We start from the raw sequence: 25,767 nt of genomic DNA, 5'->3' as shown, positions 1-25,767 counted from the left end.
TTCAATAAAGTTCTGTAACGGTTTGTTTAATTAGTTTTCTTCTTGTTTTCAAATGTTTCTTCGTAATGCTTCGAAATGGATTGAAAACTTGCAAAGTTTTATGTGTGTCCTACCTCTGAAACCGGAACGCATGACTGTTTTGCGGTAGAAATGGGCAGGACTATAGTACCTATGTGCAGGATTAAAATACATCCAACCCTCAGTAAGACATAAAACCACTTCATAAAACCGCTTACTGGCGGTAGGACCTCTTGTGAGTCCACGCGGGTAGGTACCACCGCCCTGCCTATTACTGCCGTGAAGCAGTGATGCGTTTCGGTTTGAAGGGTGGAGCAGCCGTTGTAGCTATATTTGAGACCTTAGAACTTGGTCAAGGTGGGTGGCGTATTTACGTTGTAGATATCTATGGGCTCCAGTGACCACTTAACACCAGGTGGGCTGTGAGCTCGTCCACCCATCTAAATCTAAAGTGCTCAATCTAAAAGCTGCAAGCTCCTGTTTAAGAAGCTCGCACTGTTCCGTTTGTGCGGCGCGTGCCGTCATAACGTGCTGGTTCGTCTCGGCCTCCTCTGTGTCCGTGCACCGGTCCTGCTAAGTGTACGCACGAATGAACGTACAGGAATCGTTCGACCGGTTAATTTGTAATATGCGCCGGTAGCACGTCCTCAAACAAACTCGGTGCTATATCAGAATGGGTTTGGTTGCAAATTAGTTTACATTATTGTGTTATTTTAACGAGAAAACCTAATCTATATTTTATTATTATATGCGAATGGCGGGACAACTGAGCACCGCCGCCCCGCCCCTAACCTCGTCATGTAAAATCTCATCTATAAATTTTCCGATGACGATTGCTGCCTTACTGTTAGTATTGTAGTCCTTCTAACTCGCATGACTTTATTATAAACTAGCTTTTGCCCGCGACTTTGTCCGCGTGGAATAGTTCACAAATAATGCTTTATTTTAGAACAAATTTGGTTAGCATAAAAAACGTTATTGTGAGCCAACCTTCACATATTGACATACGCTGTGGTGAACTTTTTTTTAGATTTTTTAAAGGGGAGCAATTCTGTCATACATTATTTTAGCGAAACTTTAATCGTTTCTGCAGCGCACGCAGCGGAAGCTCTCAAAAGGTTAAAAAAAATCCCGATTTTGAAACATTCTTTATTGGTGCTCCACTTATATTAATCTTAGCGTGATTTTATATACCTACCTTTCTCAATAAATGGGCTATTTAACACTGACAGAATTTTTCAAATCGGACCAGTAGTTCCTGAGATTAGCGCGTTCAAACAAACAAACTCTTCAGCTTTATAATATTAGTATAGATAAATCAATGGCGTTTTTTGTTATTTTGTAATCTACATCGTTTGCAGAAGGCTCTATTTATATTTTTGGTTTGTGGTTATTGGAGGCCACCGACATAGCTTAAAGTTAATTAAACAAAACAGAAAGGCTTCAAAGCGCTTTTAATAAAGTTGTAATATTCGTACTATGAGAAATATTGATGGTAATGAAAACAGTATTATGCTTAAATGAATAGTGAAGCAATCGGTATTTTTACGATTGGATATGAGAGTGAAGTAAATGAGATAACTCTATTACTGGCTTCTTAGCTAAAGTTTATTTTTTATTTATTTATTTAGACACACCAACAGCAATACACACAAAACATTCAAGCTTAAAATTAACAAGTATAAAATTAAGTACTGGTATGTAAGCCAGTTACAGGCATGTACAGCAATCTCTTATAACACACTATGACATGTTACAGCAATATATATATTTGAAAACAACATGAAAACAAGAGCTAACTACACACACTACTAACTTTACAGATTACTAAATAAGAAATAATGCACATATTTATATAGTAAAAAATTATAAACAAAAATTATAAAACTATAAAAAAATTAAAAAAGTCGAGCGCGGCAATGCAAAAAATATAAATACATAGAACAGACTGCGCAATGTAATCAGAATGACATTTTCTCATCAATTATAAACAAAGGAACTTGGATACTAGTTTGTTTTTGAGACCAGGACACGTGTCGTTAAAAATGTCAATGCCGTCAATTAATGCACATATTTGGTTAAATTCACTGCAAATCTTTGATAAAGGGGAATATCTAAGGAGGTTTGTTCTACTTGCGGGAATATGGAAAATTTCAGTAATAGGATGCCGTGGGCAGTGGTATGGAACGCTAAAGTTGATTTTCTGAAGTAAGTGGCTACAATCTATGCTTCCGGAAATTAGTTTTTTTAGGAACATGATATTAATTATTCTACGACGGTTGCCGAGCGATATCATTTTAAAATGTTTAAGACGTAGATCATATGTGGTACGGTAAGATATGCTAGAAGAATGGAATGCCAAGTGCCTAGTGAATGCACGCTGTACGCTCTCAATACGCTGCGAGTAAGTAGCGTAATGGGGACCCCAAACTACTGATGCGAACTCAAGTTGACTGCGAACCAGCGAGTTATATAATATAATTTTAGTGTTTGAGGACATAAATCCCTTAGTATTTCTTTTTAGGAATCCTAGCATTCTGGCAGCTTTAATAACAATTGTATCAATATGTGCTTTGAATGTTAATTTGTTATCCATCATCACGCCCAAATCTCGAATTTCATTGACTTGCTGCAGAATGTCACCATTCAGTACATAACAGGATGTCATAGGGATTAGTTTTTTAGAGAATTTTATGTAATAGGACTTTTTTGTATTTAATGTCATTCCATTTAAATTACACCATACATTTATTCTATCTAGATCACAGTGTATAAGTTCTGAGTCTGTTGGTAAAGTAACTGTTCTGTATATTTTTAAGTCGTCAGCAAAAAGACAAAATTGACTGTCGCGTATTTCTGAAGTTATATCATTAATAAAAGCCGAAAACAATACAGGACCGAGATGGGAGCCTTGTGGTACGCCTGAAATGGCTATGTTAGTGGCTAAAGTTAGCACATACCACACATGAAAACAAACTAATTCCGCAAATTAAGCAATTTATGAACTGAAGTTAAGATTTTAGGAACTGAAGGTATATTTATAGAAACAAGACGCATTTTGCTCAAATTTATACCAACCTAATGGTAACTGGAAGCAGTAACGCGTTTCGGCTTGAAGGGTAGGGCAGCCGTTGTAACTATACTTGATACCTTAGAACTTATATCTCAAGATGGGTGGCGCAATGACTTTGTAGATGTCTATGGGCTCCAGTAACCACTTAACACCAGGTGTTGAGTGTTAACTCGTCCATCCATCTAAGCAATAAAAAAAATAAAAAAACTGAGACATAGATTATTGTTATACTCGTATTTTAGCAGAAGTATAAATTGTATACTAAATGGAACTTAACCTAATTTACTTAATTACCTTATTTTACAATTTCTATAATATAATTAATAAAAAAAAAACGGTCTAGTTAGTTGTCTAAGTATCATATCAACGCTCTTTTGGTATTGAACTGTTTATTCATTTACATAATCTTTGCAATTATATAAACTACATAATATGTGCTACAATGGGGCGCGCAACTTCGTCACGCGCTGAGATACATACACACTTTAATTCATTTTCCTAGACGCGACAAACGGAATACAATATCAAACTTTTAAAAAAAAACTTGGTGCGCGTGAAAGAAGTGAAACTTCTTTGGCGGTGTATTGTGGTTTTCTTCATTTTTCATCTTTACATAAATTTTCTATTGTAACAGGGAATACTGAGTATAAGAGAAATTCTGGAAGAATAAGAGAAATCCTGGCTCGCTTTGTCTTTTACCTCTCATCACGGTCGAGTGATTCGCGAGACACCTGTCTGTTTTCTCACTCTCACTCTTCCTAAGTTGTATCTTTTCTCTCTAGCCATAACGAATCTGAAGCGACTTAAAATTTACTCTCAACGTGTCTAAAGAAGTTTCACTTCAATAAATCAACCACTGTATAAGTTGTGTTAAGATTTTCTGGACAAGTTCAAGCGCTCGCTGGAGAAAGGAGAAATGGTGCGTCATCAGTTACAGTCTTCGTTATTCGCATTATAAACGATGTGACAAGAGACTAATGACCATTTCCTACTTACAAGTATGTTTTACCTTTATTTCAATTTGCTTTATAGATTTCTTGTCGCCCATCTAAAAACGTGTAAGGACAAAATGTGAATGAAACATAATACATTTTTACTAACGAAGATGCTCACTCAGCTTCTTTCAAAATAATTATAGTCGAAGTTTAGTAGTGTGGGACTTAAATGTTTAAGTTCAACTGACTATAGCTTCATTACTGTGTGTACTACGTGCTGTTATTTCACTTTTTGTTGCCGTAAACACTTAGTATCAGATGGGTCTTGCACTTAGTTCGTCATTTCAATAAAACAAGTTTCTGCCTGATCCTGATGTGAGTAAATATTATGTACTCGCCTAGACTGACGCCTTCACTGAGAGTTGATTGCTTATAAATAAATAGTAGATTAACTACCTATGTAGTTGAAATGTAAAAATATTGGTCGATTAATTTAGTTTGTAAAAAATAAAATCATTGAAAATTAGGTGTAATTTGAAACGGCTTTGAAACAAGCTACTTACTGTTCGGTAGGAATTCTGATTGATCTTGGTACTTCAGTTACGATTGTTATGCAGTAATGTTGGGTATTAAATTATCAGATTTGTTATGCATTGCAAGAAATTGGTTAGTAGATTTTATTACGTACTTAGAACATCCAATTCCAAAATCATATTATTTATTTTATTCCGTTTGTGCTTAAAGGCTTCACACGCTTTGTGCGAGTTGATCTCATTGTAGCTGTGAGATAAATATTGCAAACCATCGAACGGTGGCTACGTCCGTACGTACAGCGTACCGCGTACAGCGCGTAGAACGTCTCACTGAATCAATACGAATGAAACTTTTATTCGATACGATTTGAATAGAGTCGAGACGATTTGAGTAGAGTACAGGCTTTGCTTTCTATTTCCACTGTTTCAAAGCATTGTGTAAATGAATAACAGTGAGTCAACCATTTCGGAATTTTATTTAAACTGCTTTATGGCGTGGTCGCCAAGAATTGCAATAACTGTATTCATTGTGACCGACAACATTTTGGCAAAAATAATAAACTGAAAATCACGATTACTGCCAAGGGTGCAAATGATTGAGAAGAGGAATGAAAAATGATGCGAAAAATCGCTTTTGACTTTGCACTAATCTCCTGAAAGTATTGACTTTGGGAATTTTTCGTTAGGCGATATTGGCAGATATAACAAGTATTTTAAAAACATTACGCCTAGATCTGTTAGCACAAAAATGTTCTGGAAAATGATGACATTTAAATTTCCGAAAAATATCCCACAGTGGCTTCACTGCAGTAGACGAAACTTACTACGTCGAAGGAGATTTAACTTGGCAACAGATTTATTAGATACAATTTGTAAGAAATGTGGTAGGTAACACACAGTGCTGCCACTCGAGTCTGTTCCGGAATTCGTGGAATACGATACTTTGGATGACATCTTACGAAAAATTCAATATTACCTTTTGTCGAGATAAATATTATAATATTTCCATATAGTAAAACGAATAGAAACTATATTTTATCCAAAAGTTGTCTTTTTTTATTTGATTCAGTACAGTTTGACTCGACTCTTATAAATACAGTTTTAAAACCACGTACAAGTAAAAAAAGACATTGAAATAATTGATTTAAAGAGTTTCTAGATTTTTTTGGGTTTGAGGCGTTGCTGGCGGCCCGGGGCGTTTGTGGTTTCACTAGGATGGACCCAGCGAACTCGGAGATTTTCCATACAATAGGCAATTAGCATCGTTAACTTTTCCACCCTCCAGCAGGCAAGGCGCTCGGCGTATAGCTACACGTAGGCGACTGTGCCGCGGTTCGATTCTGAGACAGTTGTTTCTTTATTCTTTATTGTACACACAGTTAATATTACAATAATTGCGTAAGATATAAAAAATGGCGAGCTTAACTCAACAATTGTTGTTAATATATTTTAGTAATTATTTCAACACACTATCTTCACGACCAAAATCGATAATTAAGGAATAAAATAGTATGACCTAATCTAACCTTTAGATTGAGTAATTACCAGTGAAAGAGCTTGTTATGAGCACAAATGATTTATAGGGGTCTTATAGTTTACCAATACAACTAGCCAGTAGAACCAATGCTTCCCCTAAAACAGGTGATTCAAGACAAAGCACGAACCATAATGTTCCGGTAGTATAGTCTACAAAACACAGATCCTCCATACAGATCTTACAACCGTAATATAAAATATATAATCGCAGTTTAGCTAAGAGAATCATAGCTTTGAGTCTCACTGTGCTATCATGAGGTCGTCACATCTCACAGTGACGTCGTAAATAACCAAAATAAAGTACTAACGTTGGTGTAAGTAGGAGTACGTATTCAGTAGTAATGACGGACCCGGGTTGGACCACTTCCAACTAGAGTGCTGCCAAGTCGCAGGTTTAAATTCTTCTAAATAAAGATAATGGCGGTCGTAATAATACAGTTATTACAGAAATATTTTTAACTGTTTTATTGGAACATTTTAAAATGAAGTTGTCTGAGGGCAATAATTAGAAGCGCTCTGGTACAGCATATTATGTTTTTGACTTTTTGAATCAAAACCAACATGTTTGAAAATGGGTGTTTTCAGTTTTTTTTTGTCGTGAAATTGTGATCACTTGCCAAAGCTCTCGGTTAGCAGCTTATTTGAAATTCACTTTAATCAATTAGTTTGTGTAATTTGGTTTCTGGGGGATAAATAAGTTTAGGAAATATATGTGAAAATAAGAAAAAAAGGGAAAAATAAAGGGTTTTAGATAATCAGAAATAGGTGAGATAATTTAATTGCGACTTTTATTACAACAACAATTGATATGCAAATCATATGCCGATAGCCAGATTAGTTAATAAATACCTTAGAGTGAGGTTTTTATTATTCAAACTCGATACAATCATGTTGGTTTATTTTTTAAATCGAACTTGCACAAGAGTAGCAATTTCGAACGTTGCTTTAAATTCAGTTTCAATATTCATGGTAATTTTTTTTAAAACAATACAGCAAAATTGTGTACACAAAGGACGGTGCTGTCAGTGACGTGGCACTCGATAACGGACTTTGTTCAAAACTTCAACATCGAAATACCTTACTCTGGACTCCGGACTGGCAGGATGTTGAGGAAGAAAAGGTGACTACTTAATAATCTAGAAATTGCATCGATGAAGTTGGGGCTGAACGATCGCGTTCAGGCCTACAGGCCTACGAGCGACGGACTGTCAGGGCGATCCGCCCGGTCCTCTCGAACTGGGTGACTCGCGACCGAGGACGCCCCGCCTTCCCGGCGACGCAGGTACGTACAGGATACGGCTACTTTGGCCGCTACCTGTACCTCATCGCTCGGAGGAAGCATACATCGGAGTGTCACTTCTGCAATGCCATTGTATTGGAGCACACGCTCGCGTACTGCCCCGCTTTCGTGGAACAGCACCGAAGTAAGATCAGACCTGTTGCAGCTGACCATCGTGGCTACGATGCTCGGCAGCGACGAGTCCTTGCAGACTATGCTTGACTTTACATTCTGCGCATCCATCATCTCGCAGAAAGAGGCGGCGGAATGGGAGCAGGAGACCGCTTCCCTCTCGGCGCCGTGCGGCTGCCATTGAGCCGGGGGTAGGAGGAGAGCGGACGTCGGGTAAGAGAGTGCAAGGGGAGTCGTTTGGTGGTTAGGTTAGGTTAGGTCTTAAAAACATCCTCGGGCCCGCGGTCTATTTACAACATCTGCAGACACGCGCGCATGCCCTTAGGTTCGGACCTCCCATATGAGGTTCGGCTTCCGGCTCGATAAAAAAGAAAAAAAGAAAAAAGGAAATTTAACGATCACGCACCCCTGCTACAATTGTAGTAAAAATAGTTAAACAGTCTTTAAGTTTGTCAGTCGATCTTCTGCTGTCGCTCGAAACTTATGCTTTAAAAAGTAATTTACATATTTTGGACTTAGTAAAAGTGCTAATTTTAGAGTTATGAAAGCCCTTTATATTGTCAGAGTTGATATCTTTGTAAGTCAATTTAAAATTAAAATACATTTCATATTATACAAACAGTTTTGTAGAGCACAAATGTGTCGATATTTTATTGTCTGAGGACTAAAATGAAACACGCGGGCAAGGAACGTGACACGTGAAATTCGCCATGCAACAACGTGAACAAACAGGAAAAACAGCTTTTGTGTGAATATTTTGAGCTTTGTGTCCGTCACTCTGTTATTGTACTACGTTTTTGTACTACTGTGTTTTGTTTTTTCTTCTATCAACTTCTTTAAACTTAAAACTTTCGTGTAAGCTACTTTAAAATTGAATTTTATACTTCTTCTTCCAAAAGTGAAGAGTTTAGCATATGAACTTTCTATGCCTTATTCATTTAGGAGCAAAATTCTGAAAAAGCCTATCAACCATTTATTTCTTAACAGAAATACGTAGGTATAAGAAGTATCGTGATTTTTACTTTGACAAATCAAATCAAAAAAAAATTATTCAACATAAATGAAAGCACATACTTGTTGAACGTTAAAACGAACTACCGCTAATTCACAAAAACTAGCGTCCGTCCTAAGAACAACTGGCAAGAAACTCAGCGGGCATGTCTTTTTTTTTAAATATTAGATTTTTTTTAAATATTCATTTTTACAATGAGTATTATAACGTAACAATTATTGCAATATTGAAATGCTCGGAGCGAGCAACTTGTTCCCACTTTGTGAAATCTTCTAGATAATCATTGACTTTATAGTAAGCTTTATTGCACAGATGTTCTTCAATAATTTTCTTAAACCTATGTATATGTAGGCTCTGAACATCTTGTGGGATTTTGTTGTATAGGCGCACACACAAACACCCGATTGAATTTCGAATTAACCCTCACGCGGTTCACGGGTGACCCCGATGACCCGAACGGTTCAGTAAGATAAGGCTCACCGGTGACTACCTGACTGAAAATACTCGATTTTTCATATGGCGTTCAACGTGTTAATTTCCACCAAACGAGGCATCACCCGTATCCTCTTTGCCTACGCATCAAACACTCAAGACGATCAAAGACCAAACTCAGTTCCGAAAATTTCTCGCGATTTCCACCCAATCTGACAATTTCCTCTGCATGAAATCTAATTAAGCGATATCAAAGAACGATTGCGAAGTTTCGCGCAAACAAATTCCCCAGCTCAGCGTCTAGTTCAGAGCGATCGGTACATTTTCTTGGAAATGGATTCCGGGAACTTCGGGGCGGAGCTGGTCTTTAACAGAATTCTTTGGCTTAGACGGGAAATTTGTGGTCTGACCGGTGTTTATTACAGCAATATTGATTACGCCGCTCGTTAATTGACCTACTGACCAAACCTCGTCTTGAAGCTGTACGCCGACCAAGTTTTTATATTGTGGATTTTTAGAAGTATTTCGTAAAGTAGTCCACCTGGTTATAAACAATAGTACCGGTTAGGCGGCAGTACTGATGATGTGATGTCGATAGAGAGCGGTAACTACACAGCACCACAGATTACAACTGCATCTACAGGAAAATAATCTAAGAAAGTCATTGTTTTGAAAATAAGTCCTTACTTACCTTTCTCAAATGAATCCAACATCCCGTTTTAGTTGTTAAAAGAATTATCGAATAGAATAACACAGACTAACAAATATATGAATAGTGTTTACAGATATATTACTAAGTTTTATAATTTCCGACAAAGATTTCTATCGTTGCTTCTTGAAAATGGAATATATTCGAAACTATTTAATAGTCACGTATTCGAGTGGCTCCGAAGGCCGATAAATGGATGTATTTATATTCGTAATGATTCTCAAACGATGTTCATAACTGGTCTAAATGAGAGATGGGTAGACTTTTCATGATGCGCATGCAGTGTGACGTCACGCCACGCGCTTATTCACAAACGCTACACAAGCGCAACGTGTGAATGTGTTGAACGCGAGCTACATGGTAGGCGGAGTGAGGGGTGTTAGGTTTTTTGCGTTACAGAATTTCATGATTCGGTCGCCGCGCCAAGGCCCGCGATAAAAGCTATGCAATAGCTTAAAAATTATATCGTTTCAATTATAAATAAACGAACAAATACTTCTAACGGGTTCACGCTACTGTATTATTTGCGGGTTTCGCATGATCGTTGTAAGAAAATTCAAAAGTCTAGAAATATTATTTATATGACAAAAGACTATAGTTAGGACAACATTCAGTATTAACACCTCACCACCGTGCTCACGAAAATGTTGAAGTGCTTTGGGCGTCAGAAACAGGGCTGCCGTCTGTACGACTTAAATCGTATTTGTACGACTTGTTGCAAATATTACGCGAGTACAATCGAAGCATCGAAATCGTACCGACAACGTACGGTTTTTTTACATTTAATCCATTGTAACATTATTTTATGCAAATAGTTGTAGTAACAATGTAACAAATCTTTTGTCATAAAAGACAAGTATCCAGAGCCGTAAGATCTTAAAAGAAACTCCTTTGACAGAATATTATTATATAATAATGAATATTGGCAATATTGCCCAGAGTTTCGGGGATACCCTTTTTATCCTAATTTCTATACATGAAAGAAGACTTTCCTTCGAAACAAATAGAGTTCATATTTGTTTAACTTTCTTTTAACATTTAAGATATATAAAATATCTAATATCTAATATATAACATTCTCGTGTCACAGTGTGCGTGATTGAACTCCTCCGAAGCGGCTCAACCGATTTTCGTGAATCTTAACATGCATATTGGCCAGAGTGGAGAATCGGACAACATCTATTTTTCATCCCCCTAAATATTAAGGGTGGTCCACCCCTAAATTTATTTATTTATTTTTAGACACTTTTTTTTGTTTTTATTTTTTATGATACAGCATACAAATACATACAACCCTAAATTTTCACTCCTCTACGATCAACCCTTATTTTTTATTTGTTAATTAAAAACTTTAATTTTTTTGCAAGAATTTTGTTTTTATTTTGTCATGAATCAAAATAAAAAATCTGATGTTACTCTCAATTTTTCATCCTTCTATGATCAACCCCTATTTTCTTAATTTTTTTTGGCAAGAATTTTTTTTTCTTTTGTCATGGCTTAATATAAAAAATTTCATATTACTCTCAATTTTCATTCTTATACGATCAACCCCTATTTTTCCATCCTCATTTTAATTTTTTTATTCAATGTACAGATCCGCAATAAGGTTGCAAGATGGCAGTCAAATATTATAATTGTAGTACGATAAATTCTTATTTAGAGTTTATAATTTCAAAGTCCTTTAATTATGATTTTTTTTAAATTCAATCTGATCTCCCGCCCTCGCCGGTCGACTACTGATCAACTATCAATCGATCAGTTATCCCCGCCAGGTGTCACCACTCATCCAGCAAACATCACGTAGTAGGGATGAGGACGAAGCCGGTCTCCTGTACTGTTACTCACTATACATTTTTCAGCCATGTTTTTTTGGTTTTATTTGGGTATAAATCGTAGCTTGCCAGCCATGTTTTTTTGGTTTTATTTGTGCATCAATAGTATGTTCAGTAGGTCTGAGAATCGGCTACTACCTATCTATTTTTCATACCCCTAAGTGACAAGGGTTGTCCAACCCCAAACATTTATATTTTATTTTTATTTTTTGGATAATTATTTTTTGTTTATAATGAGGTATTATTATGTGGTTGAATGAGGTTTTTTTTCTACACTAGAATTTCCCTAGAAATTTTATTTAAGGCAACACAACGTTTGCCGGGTCAGCTAGTATTTTATATATTTAAAGATAATATTTAAGCCCAGACCAATTTTGGGGAGAAATCAAGCAACGTTTTGAAGAATACAAATCTGTAGCGCAGTTTGCACTAAATCTGTTATGCTTGCCACACTCCAGTGCTGATTGCGAAAGGGCGTTTAATGAAGTCAATTTAATAATAAATAATAGTTTAAAAAAACTAAAAAACACTCTTTATATAAAATTCAACTTAAAAATAGAAAATAAATTTTAATAAATTTAAATTGAAAGTAGTGTAAAAAAATATTTTTTATTTAAATAAAAGCGTGGGGTCCTTTTTAAGATATTATTGAAATAATAATTCTTCTACTCATATCTGTCAGAAAAATATTTATAGCTAATAACACCATGCACCCCACGCTTTTTACAATAAAATGTATATTTTTTTACATTATTTTCAAATTAAATTTATTAAAATTTATTTTCTATTTTTTAGTTGAATTTTATATAAAGCGTGTTTTTTATTTTTTTTAAACTATTATTTATTTTTCATTTTTTAGTTGAATTTCAATAAAAAAAATTCAATTTTTTTTATATTGAATTGTCATCGGTCCCCTATAAATCTACAAAGTTTGAATAAATCTGGCCGTTTAAAGTGGGTCAAAATAGCGTCTAAAGGAAAAGGAAAACGAAACTGTCAATGGAACCTTACTGAAATTTAATATAAAAAAAGTGACTATAATATTTACGTACGTAGGTACTATTTTCGTAGTATTTTTTATTATTAATTTTGTAATAAAACTGTATAAAATGATCAATAATATCTATGTATTTTATTTAGAATTTTCCTTGGGCGTACGACTTTTTTGTGCTGTGGCGATTGCGGCATTTTTTCACCTGGCAGCGCTGGTCAGTCATATTATAATCAGAATTAACGGGAGATTAAAGAGTAAAAATACTTTTAATTATGTCTGCAACTCGCGACTACCGAAGACGAATGGACGCAGTACTCATCTTGTGTTAAGTGGTAACTGTAACGTACCTTGCGACATAAAGTTTATAGGTATAGTGTCAATTTAGAATGTTACTAGGCTGCACTAAAAGTATCGGGAATGGAATATTTCCACTGTTCCTGTCATATTAAAATCTTTTTAATTGAAAACTCCTTGGTTTTAAAAATCGAATACCATTTATTTATTTAAAAAAAGATTCTCGGTCTTGTCACGAGGTTTTGTCAAACTTGTTTAGTCGTTGAAAAAATGGAATTGACTCGAGAAAATTCAAGAGCGATGATTTATTATGACTTTCGAAGTGGTTTAACACAAAAACAGTGTGTTGACCGGATGATTTCTGCATTTGGTGATGAAGCCCCATCCAAAACCACAATTTATCGCTGGTTTGCTGAGTTTCAACGTGGACGTGTCAAGCTCAGTGATGATCCCCGTCAAGGTCGTCCAAAAACTGCAGTCACCCAAGAAAACATTGATGCTGTGCGTAAGCTGATTGAGGAAGATCGACATGTGACATACCGCGAAATTCAGGCAACTTTAGACATTGGCATGAGTCAAATACAAATAATCTTGCATGAACAATTAGGTGTAAAAAAGTTGTTTTCCCGATGGATACCGCATTCGCTCTGTGAAGAGCAAAAAGCGGCTCGCGTTACTTGGTGCGTCAGAAGTCTCGAAAGATTCCACGCAGGATCCTCAAAAGCTGTATACAACATTGTATCAGGTGACGAATCCTGGATATACGCATATGAATCCGAAACAAAAAACCAGTTACGAGTTTGGGTGTTCGAAAATGAGTTAAAGCCAACAAAAATTGTTCGTTCACGGAGTGTTGCAAAAAAAATGGTGGCCACGTTTGTTTCCCAAACCGGCCATGTTACGACTATTCCTCTTGAGGGATAAAGAACGGTTAATGCAGAATGGTATGCTAGCATTTGTTTGCCACAGGTCGTTTCTGAACTCCGTAAAGAGAACTGCAATCGCCGCATCTTCCTCCATCACGACAATGCGAGTTCTCACACCGCGCACAGAACAAAAGAGTTTTTAGAGCAAGAAAACATAGAATTATTAGACCATCCGCCGTACAGCCCCGACCTAAGCCCTAATGATTTCTATACTTTCCCTAAAATAAAGAATAAATTGCGTGGACAGAGATTTTCATCACCTGAAGAAGCTGTGGACGCCTACAAAACGGCCATTTTGGAGACCCCAACTTCCGAATGGAATGGTTGCTTCAATGATTGGTTCCATCGTATGGAAAAATCTGTCAAATTTCGCGGAGAATACTTCGAAAAGCAATAAATACATTTTTAAATAGTAATGTTGTGTCACTTCGTTAATTCCCGAAATTTTCAGTGCCGCCCTCGTAGCTATACCACTCTTCGAACCGGAACGAGTGGAATGTAAGTTGTGTCTTCGACAATGACACTCTGATACTAAAAAATTGCTATCGAATGTAATTATTTGTTTTTCTTATATTACAAAACTTAAAGATTTTTAAATTCAAGTTGATACATTACACACTCTTACGGCCTGGCCACGGGGATCGGCGGTGCGAACAGCGAAGCGGTGGGCGAGGCGACCATTCGCGCAGCACCGTTTGCAGGCCACGGGTACTCACGTTCGCCGCCGCGACTAGTAAGGAAGTCCGACAGCGAAATGTCTATATCGAAATTATCTCGATATTGCTTACAAATTAATAGTTTTTTGGTTCAGGACCTATTATTTGGAAAAGATTGTGAAGTACATGATTTGAATAAGAATCGGAGTATACCTATAGATGGAGAATTCCACAAGAAGTACGAGAAATACTTTGGGTGGCTAGACTTCCAAATAGCTGGTCTAGCTAGTATTTCAGCTATTTTATTTTTTTATTGCTTAGATGGGTGGACGAGCTCACAGCCCACCTTGTGTTAAGTGGTTACTGGAGCCCATAGATATCCACAACGTAAATGCGCCACCCACCTTGAGATATAAGTTCTAAGGTCTCAAGTATAGTTATAATGGCTGCCTCACCCTTCAAACCGAAACGCATTACTACTTCACGGCAGAAATAGGCAGAGTGGTAGTACCCACCCGTGTAGACTCACAAGAGGTCCTACCACCAGTAATTACGCAAATTATTATTTTGAAGATTTCATTTTTATCACACGATGTTATTCCTTCACCGTGGAAATCAATCGTGAACGTTGAGTGTTGTTGAGTAAGTATTTCATTACAAAAATTGGTACCCGCCTGATATTCGAACACCGGTGCATCGCTCAACACGATTGCACCGGACGTCCGTTAGGCCACGACGACTTTAAAAATATAAAATAAAAAATAAATAAAAAATATAAAAATTTCGGCGTTAATTTTTCGCGGCGAAAACAACTAAACTCATTTAATCACTGCACTATTCGCCGCGACTACCGCTCGACTCCGTGGCTCGCGCCGTCCGTATTCATGCATTTGTTTTGCTCGCCCGCCGCATCGCGCGATTCGCTCGGTACATTTCGCCGGTCGCTTCGCCGGTCGCCGGTGCGCGTGGCTTGTTAGGTACATTTCTATGCGCTTGTTTTAGTCGCTAGACGCTTCGCCGTTCGCACCGCGCGAATATTCGCATCGGCGAATGTCCCGTGGCCAGGCTGTTAAATGGCATCTGGCATAACCTTGAGACTCACGAATTCTTTATAGAATTGTACAAACATAATGTGCCTTCTCAGAGTGAGCAGGTGCCAACTATTGTAATAATTAGAGTGGTAATATTTCGAGCAATAAAAACGTTCTGTTGTTACGCACGATCCATCAACGTCAGCGGCCGCCTCAGTAACGATCCGTGTAACCTGGCGGCGAACATGTCAGCAAGAGAGCCGTGCCTATGATCGATCTCCAGACGGCTTTGCTGAAGCCTTCTATGGGATGATGCTGACCGATTTGGGCGATGGTTCAGGTCAGTTCATTGATTCCACTATTGTTATACAGCTTTATATGACTGTTGTGGTACATAGAAACTTTCCTATTTCTATATTTTAATTCAGTTTATTTGTGATCTGTTGATTCCGGCTACTGTACCGACTGGAAGGAGTCTGATTTTAGGTCTCTCTTCTTCATTGTTTCCTCACTGCTGAGGATCGCAACCACATGTGACTTTCCTCCACAGTGTTCGGTCATAGATGGCATGGACCGCATAATATAGACTACCAGCAACCTCTTTCTTAACCAGATCTGACCATGTGGTTGGTGTTCTTACCCACGGCGCGCTTGCCTTCTATGCGAATCAAACTAATTCATACTTGGGAGACTGCATGATGTGTCCGAAGAAGATTTTCTGAAAACTGCAGTGAGTGAAGGTGATAATTAGATAAGACTATAATTATTACTACAATAGTTGTACCTAATCAAGTATGACTCCTGATTTAGCGGATTAAATTTGCTTCTCATGTAACCACAGCTGGATAGGTTCTGACCACTAGGTTTTTTGAAATTTATGATGACATTGTTAATGTCAACGAAAACGACTATGCTGGGCTTTCTACTCATTTGGTTGCTCCTTTGGTCCAAAAAATCTTATTGTTGATTGCGACCGTATTGTATAGCTAACATTGTGTTCTTAGTATAGTAAAGTCAATACGTACATGTGAGGATGTTGTGTGAGCAATAATCCGATAATACGGACGGCTCCTGGGACCCTTGGCTACCAATTAGCGTCGGATCTTCCTTGCATGCTTCATAGAGTAAGGTTCGCTCTGACTGCGTGTATTGATGGATTACGAGTCAAAACGCAGTAACTAGACAATGGATATACAAACCTGCTCTGTTTGCAATCTAGTTTATATTAGATCGTAATTAGATTACGTCAGCTTATACGATGAGAGAAAAGTCTACATATTAATTTTGATTTGGTTGTAAGCGCAGTGCTAGCGGTGCACGTGCTTGTATGACCGTGGACACCATTAAAGGGCGCGAGCCTGAAAATGTACCTGACACCGCGAGGATCTGAAGTTAAGGAATAGCAAACGCAGTCGTAGCGACGAGGATTTCTGATTATCTATACTTCTATACTAATATTAGAAAGAGGAAAGATTTGTTTGATTGTTTGTATTGAATAGGCTCCGAAACTTCTAAACCGATTTGAAAAATTCTTTCATTGTTTGGAAGGTACACTATTTTTTTTTTAAATTAGGAATCCTTACTGAAACTCCAATAATGTAATCCAAGGTGTAAAAAAATTACCTAAAATATCCTATAATGTCGCGACAGCATAATAATATGTCTAACTATTATAGTTATGCCGCAATAAATGTTCTATTATTTAAAAAAATAAAAACAACTTCAAATATCGTTGAAATTTTTGTTAAAGACCCGAGCGGAACCGGAGCGATCCGCTAGTGATTTATATTTGATCTTGCTAAATTAAAGTATTTGTGCTTAGTTTATCCACTGAATATTAGTTGGTTTGTTGGTAATGTCCGGTGCATTTGGTTCAACCCGCGCTGCTGCGTCGGTGATCAGATCCCGCGGGCCTTTCGTAGTTTCTTTAATTAATAATCCCTAAGCGTAAGCAACAAAAAAAACTTGGTCGGTGCGCCATGCATCTAGTCATTAGGAATTATTAGGTTTCTTTTGAATAAAATGCTTTTCAAGATTCTGTAAGATTAAAATACATTTGATAGACCGGGTCATAAATGGAATCGAACGAATACAAAGTAATGATAGTCAGAAATAACAATGCAATTTCAATATTAAATCAAATCAAATTCAATGTTGTAAAACTTGGAACTGATCCAAGAGCCTATTCCAAAAATAGCAAGAACATTTTCTTTCTAAGGTAATAATCTCTTCGACATTTTTATTTTGTTTGATAAATATAGCTCTTGGAAATAAATACGTTTTGAGGTGGGTTGATTATATCTAGAGCAGGCGAAGATACGGTAAGAAATATTCGTATTTGTTAACGATGGTAATTTATTTATCGCTTACAGACTGTTTTACTATCAAATTGGGAATATGATCCTTTTAAAAGATCTAAATTCAAAGGACCACGTACTCGATCACCTGATGACATTACTCACTGGTGTGCCTATATTGGTAGCACTAAAGACTGCAGAAAATAGACACACGTGGAAACGAATTGTGCAACTAGTGGCCAGAGAACAGTCTTAACATAAGATAGCGCCTTCAGAAATAAATGTATCGCCCAGAAGACGAACAAGAAGAGTCTTGTTTGATATTTAGCGATATATTTAAGTATACATAAAGGGTCAGGCAGAAAATAAAGCTCAGCCTTTTACATTAAATTTGGGCGATATTTGTGATTGTGTGTGTTAAATACTCTACCATGTTCAAAAGACATTGATATTGGCTATTAGATATTTTACAGACGCTTGAATCGCGCTAACGGCATCTTCAAGATACTTTTTCAAAATTATAAGTTCCGACCAATAACAAACAGACATTATTACACCGTCGTTTACCGAGCTATTAATCCGCTTAGTGCAAAATCTTCTCTTTGTCGCATTCCCCAAAAAATATTTAGGGTAAGGGTTGATAATTTTTCTTCAGGATGAGCAATGGTCATCCATTACTCATCAACAAACTCAGCGTTGATGAAACAGTAGGCTCTGCACATATTCAATATGCTATCAACTCGAACACCGCAAATTACATTTACTATTATTTAGAGTGCTCTGAGGAATTGCTGGAGATGATACCGTTGTCTCGTTTTTACCATCGCACCGCCCGCCACCGGAGTAGAGTTCATCCATACTACCTGGAGCCGCTGCGGTCATCCACAGTGCGTTTCCAGCGGTCTTTTTTTGCCACGTACCATCCGGCTATGGAATGAGCTCCCCTCCACGGTGTTTCCCGAGCGCTATGACATGTCCTTCTTCAAACGAGGCTTGTGGAGAGTATTAAGCGGTAGGCAGCAACTTGGCTCTGCCCCTGGTATTGCTGAAGTCCATGGGCGACAAGGGCAAAAAAAAAACTTACCGTTATCCTCTTCAGCTGTCTCTTGCCCTTGAACCAAGTGACGATGGCCGGGGGACGGCTGCCCGCTGACTCGCAGGCCACTTCGTAGCGCCGTTCCGCTGTTAGAACTCCTCCTTCTCCCGTTTCCGCAGGCTTCTTTATTTCTACGGTTAATGGTCGCACTGAAAAAGAAACAAATAAAACAAAATTCTTATTTTGTGAAGGTTAAAGGCGTTTTCAAGAAAACATAGGAAAAGCCCCCCTGTAGGTAAAACTTTGTGATACAATTCATTTAACTTCGGAAAAAGCTTTTAATATTTAATTAATGTTAACGCTAGCAAATATGTCATATATTTTTTTAATTTCTTTTGTAGGCAGACGAGCCTGCGGCCCACCTGATGGTAAGTGGTCATCGTCGCTCATGGACGTCAGAAATGCCAGGGGCAGAGCCAAACCGCTGCCTACCGCTAAGTACTCTCCGCAAGCCTCGTTTCAAGAAGGACATGTCCCCACTATACTGTTGGATTGTTTTAACTTAATAAGATTAAAATTTATCTATTTAGCATTTAGTTTATTTTAAGATTTTCAATAATTTTATGATTTAATTATGAGGATATGATTCAGCATACCTTCTTCCGGTGGTGAGTACACAACCATTATGGAAGTCAAATTTTTTGGAAAATATAATTATTAAAATGTTATTTTTTAATACCATACCCTATTAAATTATTTGTGAGCCCCTTCAATAAAAAAAATGAAATTAGAAAGTAAAAACAAATGAAGATATAAACAAAAAAGATGTGTGATGTCGTGGGACACCGGATAGAAACGAAGTTCCTTATTATAAAAATATTTATTTTAAGTTCTATTCGAGGTACCTATAAAGAAAGTAAAACTGGAGGCTTCCCAACAATCGACGGTCATTTGGTAACGTGTGAACTTATTGTGGTACACTTCATTCACGGTTGCATAAGAGTTAGTGTATTGCGCAAACGAACGCTCTGAGATCGTGGTCAATGAATTATACAAAAATATGTTATATTTTGTACGTTATTGAAAAGTTAAGTCGCACACTGTGTGCATTACTAATTTGTACGTTATTACAAGGTTAAGTCCTACACTGTGTGCATTACTAATAAAAATCTTACGTTACGGACGTTTTTTCCCGGTTAGGGTACCCCTCCGCATCGTCCCTTATGATGCTTCGTCCCAAAAAAAGGGGGAACTACCAACGTTAGAAATAAACCATTGGCAAGATATGTCCTCGAAAAAAATGTTTATAGTGAGATTATTATACTGCTACTCCTTGAAGTGCAAACTCTATAATTAAATTAAATAATGAATGTGAATCAAATGAGAAGCGCGAAAATCCACTCTTACCGCGCATCGAACCACTATAGATAGCGACAGTCACAATACGCAAAAAACCTATACAGGAATATCTCTTATATATATAATATGTACATAATAATATGTAGGAACAAAAAAGAATCCATGAAGTTCATTTCCATATTATTCAATGTTCAATACGAATGATCTGACATGAAAACATCATTTTGTTACTGACAATAGATTACGTAGGAGCCTTCGGTGTCTTAATCACAACTATGATTCGAGATTACAATAATATTAAATTAAAGTTCTATCAAACAACCTAATAATACTAACACTTAATGAGCCACTCTTTGGTAATACTCACAGAACATGTCCAGTACCAGCGACACCTCCTTGGGCGGCACTAGATGCGAGTTAGCAGCTTGGCAAGTGAAGACTGCTGCGTAGTCGGCGCGTCGTATCGCGGGCCATAGTAGTCGGTTCTCTATGACGTCACCAGTATTGTGCTCATACTCCTCATCGACAAGGACTCCATTCACCAGCCAACGCACCGAAGGCTCTGGTCGACCTGATAAAGAAAAACCGAACGTTTCAATTAGTTTTATTATTGTCTAAGAATGCAGAGTAATCTGGCCTATGTGATTCAGGGTGGTGATACTGGTGGTAGAACCTTTTGTGAGTCCGCACGAGTGGGTACCACCACTCTGCCTATTTCTGCCGTGAAGCAGTGATGCGTTTCGGTTTGAAGGGTAGGGCAGCCGTTGTAACCATACTGAGACCTTAGAACTTATATCTCAAGGTGGGTGACGCATTTACGTTGTAAATGTCTATGGGCTCCAGTAACCACTTAAGACCAGGTGGGCTGTAAGCTCGTCCAACCATCTAAGCAATAAAAAAAAGGTGGTTAGTTTATGTTCAAAGAAAAACAAACAATTTATTTGGTGGAGTCTTTTTTATATACAGATATAAGGAATAAGAATAAGGAGTTCACGACATTGACAGAGCGCGATAAGACTAGACCAGCTCCAATTCCAGAGACAGCCATCAAATTTTCTGACGTTTTGGCATTATGCACCTAACGCATGCTCACAAATGACTTCCGCGATGAAGGTATAGAGCATCATGTAGCAAAAGTAAAATCCTCATAACTTATTCATCGACTTTCAAGTTTTTCAAGATAATTACGATTAAATGATAGACCGCTATTTGTTATTTGTAATACAACATAAGGGAGTGAATGAATCTATCGAATTGTATAAATATTTATGTTCACAATAATAGTCTTTCCTATGAGCATCGTCGAATCTCTTTTTTCGGATAGCAAACAATTAAAATTAAAACTTACTGTTATAGTCAACTGTAAGGCCAATATCAATGTGTATCAAGATAACATTATTTTATTAAATCAAAATAGACTACGAAAATTGAAACAAAGAGTGAAATTAAATGATGTTTATAATTTCGAAAATAAAAACAATATTTTGTTTCCATTAGCAGGCAACGAATTTACCCACTCATTCGTAAATTCCTTTTGACTATTCAGTTTTAGGAACATTTGAACCCTTTGTCCGTGGCTCTGCGTATTTGCCTCCGTCGTCAGCTTTTGTTCCAGCTGCCTTTGGACCGGGTTCCGTTTGAATGAGCTCTAGATCTCATTGGGCACGTCAATGGATGTAATTTCGATTTGATTCGTAGAGCTCGCATTCGAATCTCGTTTGAGGTGCTGTGTGTGAGGTCTCGTGATTGATTTCATTTAATTTTGTAGTGGTAAGCGATGATTCGTCTGAATATTTTAAAGAGTCTTCAAAATAGTTCCATAATTAACCATCACGAATCTATTTCAGTTTTTATTAGCTCGTTTCATGTTGAGCATTCAGCATGTTTTTATTAGCTTGCTATGTATCCGTGTGTCTATATAACGGAATTTTTGAACGTGATTTTCACCAACTTTGAAGCGTTGGATTGAAACTCCGCTCACTTGACAATGACAATACAATCATTTAATTAGGGCATAGGGCATTCCGAAGCTACCAGCTTACGGCTTCACCGAGGGACTCTGCAAGTGGATCGGTAGCTTTTGTATGGGTGGATCATCATAGTCGTCGTAGACGGCTGCTGCTCTGATCGCATGACCATTGACGCTGTCATTCTACAAGATTTGGTGCTCTCCCTCACGCTTTTCATTCTATATTTTAATGGCATGCATTGTCATGTGAATGCCAGGACGAGGGTTGAGGAATATATCGGCAATGAGAGTCTCTCTCGAAACGTGTGGCTGGAGAGGCTATTAAAATTTCCGAAGTGGAGAATTCTTTGGGATGGGTTTCCAGTGGAGTGAAAATAACCTTGTTCAATTCAACCCGTTCAAGAGACAGTGCGTTCACTTTTGTCATGTTGTCACAATTCCAAAGAGTATCCCTGCAACCTTCTACGAGTATTGGTATATTTGGAGTTGACGTTTCGAGTAATGTAAAAAATCAGAGTTATTTCAAGAGCAAAGTCAAGTTGACGTCAAAAATGCTGGGGGTCCTCACAGAGGGAAGCGGGAGTTCATGCCCGGACAAAGACTTTTGCTTTATAAAACACAAGTACTGCTCTCACCCCTAGGCTGACGCTCCCAAATTCCAGTTACTTCCATTTGACTTCATACAGAAGAGGGCCGTTCGGATTATCGAAAATCCCGTTCTCACAGATCGCTTGGAACCTCTAGGTCTACGGATGGACTTTGATTCTTTCTATTTTTTGTATTGTATGTTCCATGGGGAGTGCTTTGAAGAATTAATTGAGATGATTCTGTTGGAAAAAAAAATACAGAGTAGCAATACTAAAACGGCCTATTTAAGAAGTAGCGTTCGCTGTGTTCACTTTCTTTCTCGTCAGCCGTAATAGCGTGCGGAAGCTCTATCCGAACTCGTCTTGATCTTACTATCAGTCTAATAAGGCCAGCTGACCGATAAATTATTTTTAAAAACGCAAAATACGTTTTTGTTTATTACAATTCCATCATCTTGTTTTTACCACCGCACCGCCCGCTACTGGAGTAGATTTTATCCATACTTCTTAGAGCCACTGCGTTCATCCACAGTGCATTCCAGAGATCTTTTTTTGATCTTCAAGATCATTTTTGAATGAACTCCTCTTCACGGTGTTTCTCGGTCACTATGACATGTTTTCAAACTAGGCTTGCGTAGAGCACTCAACCGTAGTCAGCGGCTTGACTCTGCGCCTGGTAATGTTGGTCGTTGCCTGAATCCTGACATACTTTCATCACATGAAATATCGACCGTTAGACTGCGGACATTTCAGATCACTTTTGGTTTCAGGCAGACTTTATCGGATTTTCTTTTAAAATCCAACCTGGGGCGAAATAAAGCGTGCTTGTATCAGTCATAAAATAAGTATAGCATTAACAACAAGCTTAGCGGTTGTTTTATCAAAGATTTTTGACAATAATTATCTGATATTATATTATGTACGACGTTGCTAACTACAAATGACCCTGACGAAGAAAAAGAATACAGCCAGCTTGTGGTGGCTAATTTCACATACGGAACTTTAACATCATCTAATTTTCAGCGAAAATTGTAGTGAGAATAAGTCTGATACTTTATTTAAAATATATGAACATAATTTAAGGTTTTATTTAAGGTACTTTAATTTAATATTATAGTTTAATTTAATAATGAACATTTAATAAAATAATTTAATAATTTAATTCATGTAATATGTATGTCACGTAATAATTAATGTTCCACAACAAATTTCAACAAGTTTCAAATTATTGTGTTGTTTACTATTTTACTATATTTGTTTTCGTCCACATACACATACATAGTCTGTGTGATTTCTAGGGCTTTCAATGGCAAAGTGAAGTTTCCTTTAGAAGTTGAATTCACTCTGTGTCGCTCTAATCCATCACTCCAATCTACTCTGTAATCACTGACAGAGCACAGAACTTCCTCGAATCAAAAGTCGTAAGGACGTAGTCGTTTCCGGTCGCTCTGTTGTTCCGGTTGTTTTTCTTTTAGCTAACATTGTTTATTCGCATTGGCGGCTTCGGAAAAACAAACAAGATTCACTATCACATGTGAACGTTAACTTATTTCATTTGTTATTGAAATACGGGAAAGACTATGTTTTTTGAAATGCAGATAAATGGAAAAGAGGCATTGTTCGTAGGGATGTTTTAGTTTAGGGGCTGATTCTAAATAGGCATTGGCTTTAATTTGGCGAGTATGTTTTATACTGAATTACGTACACCGTAGGCCTGTATTATAAAAGGCATCTTTAGGAATTCATTGTAGAATATAATTGCTTAAATTTTTATCTCCACTCTTTAATGCTTCACCCTAAGCTGCCCGTAATCTCATTTGTTGCTGTGGCTTCACGTTGCCACTACTTTATTACCTAGTCTGGCCATGAATACTGTTTCAATAAATAACAATAATATTACAATAGTATTTTGGACCTTGTCTTGTGCTTGTTTGGTCCAAACCTATCAAGATAAGATTCTTAAGTTTTTAAGCCTCTTATATTCCATAACCAAGAATGGTCATTTCAGTACGACTCAAGACTAGACATTTATCAGAGCTGAAGACTAGCCGTCGGCTGGTCATGTTCTTATTCCGCTTGAGTCTGATTTGTGATCTGTATTAAAAAGTATAGAATAAAATAGAAAACATTTTATTTTCTACTAAATACTTTACTGAATACTTTAATTAAATAGGATAACGTTCCCTAAACGCAATAACCTTATGAATTTTCATAGATAAAAAAAAAAAAAAAAAAAAAAAGATGGGCGAACAAGCTCAGGGCCCAGCTGATGTAAAGTGATACTGGTTCATAAAATATGTTGCGACATGCGGACAGGACTTTAAGAAGAATGACAGTAAAATATCTTTGAACTAGAATTGGGTTCATTTTGACAGGTTTTTTGGATTTATTTTTGTAATTATATTGTAGTTTACGAAAATGTATGTATCTACATTTTACAATGCTTAATTAGGACAGTAGCGATTACTTCAGTTGCGGAAGTAAACTTGTTACTGTATAGTATCGTAGTCATTGGTTGTGCTCCTGTTACTTAGCACCAGGCCATACGTATTCTCGTCCGCCTCCGGTAGAATAAAAATATATGCAATAGAAGAAAAAAACCTAATTTATCGTTGTCATATTTTATGTTGTGTTGTATAAGTGTATCTTTGACCGTTTCATAACCATTATTATGTTTATTAGGATACAAATTATTAAGTTACCGTTTGATGTCTGACCCACAACGAAAATAAGACATGCATCAATTATGTGTATTTAGCATGGCCACAAAATTTGTGAAATATTTAGCACTTGTGATTAAAAAAAAAAGAAAAAAAAGGAGCACGAGATTACAAAGTCAAACTAAAACTATAAATCTTTAAACAAACGTCAATTACTCAAACAGCTAACATAACATACTATCCGGCGTTTCCCCTCAGCTGTCAAAACGTCCGACCCAAGTCCTAATGCAAAGAGAAAAACCTAAAATACGGCAGCTAAAGTAACAAGGAAACATTCCACGGCTCCCGCAACAGGCGTTCCACTAAAAAACGAATAGAACTGAAAAAACCAACGCGAAAATCCCCGTGTCATTAGAGGAGCATCTGCGCACTGTACAATTGAATATCTTTGTCTCGTTTTTGTTCGT

The 25,767-nt window shown here is 37.2% G+C and overlaps 1 protein-coding gene across 1 annotated transcript in view; it reads right to left on the bottom strand.

The window, feature by feature from the left end:
* The window catches only part of LOC101741569 (nephrin), a 396,854-nt gene that overhangs the window by 109,243 nt on the left and 261,844 nt on the right, over positions 1-25,767 (bottom strand). The window contains exons 6-7 of the mRNA XM_038010776.2: positions 20,452-20,655; positions 18,774-18,934 (exon numbers count right to left, since the gene is read on the bottom strand). Of these exons, the coding sequence (XP_037866704.1) occupies positions 18,774-18,934; positions 20,452-20,655 (365 nt within the window). The remainder of the gene's footprint in view (positions 1-18,773; positions 18,935-20,451; positions 20,656-25,767) is intronic.

The sequence above is a fragment of the Bombyx mori genome, chromosome 4, assembly GCF_030269925.1.
Source record: "Bombyx mori chromosome 4, ASM3026992v2".
NCBI lineage: Eukaryota > Metazoa > Arthropoda > Insecta > Lepidoptera > Bombycidae > Bombyx > Bombyx mori.
The sequence above is the reverse complement of the archived record's forward strand: the minus strand, read 5'-3'. Positions and strand labels throughout refer to the sequence as shown.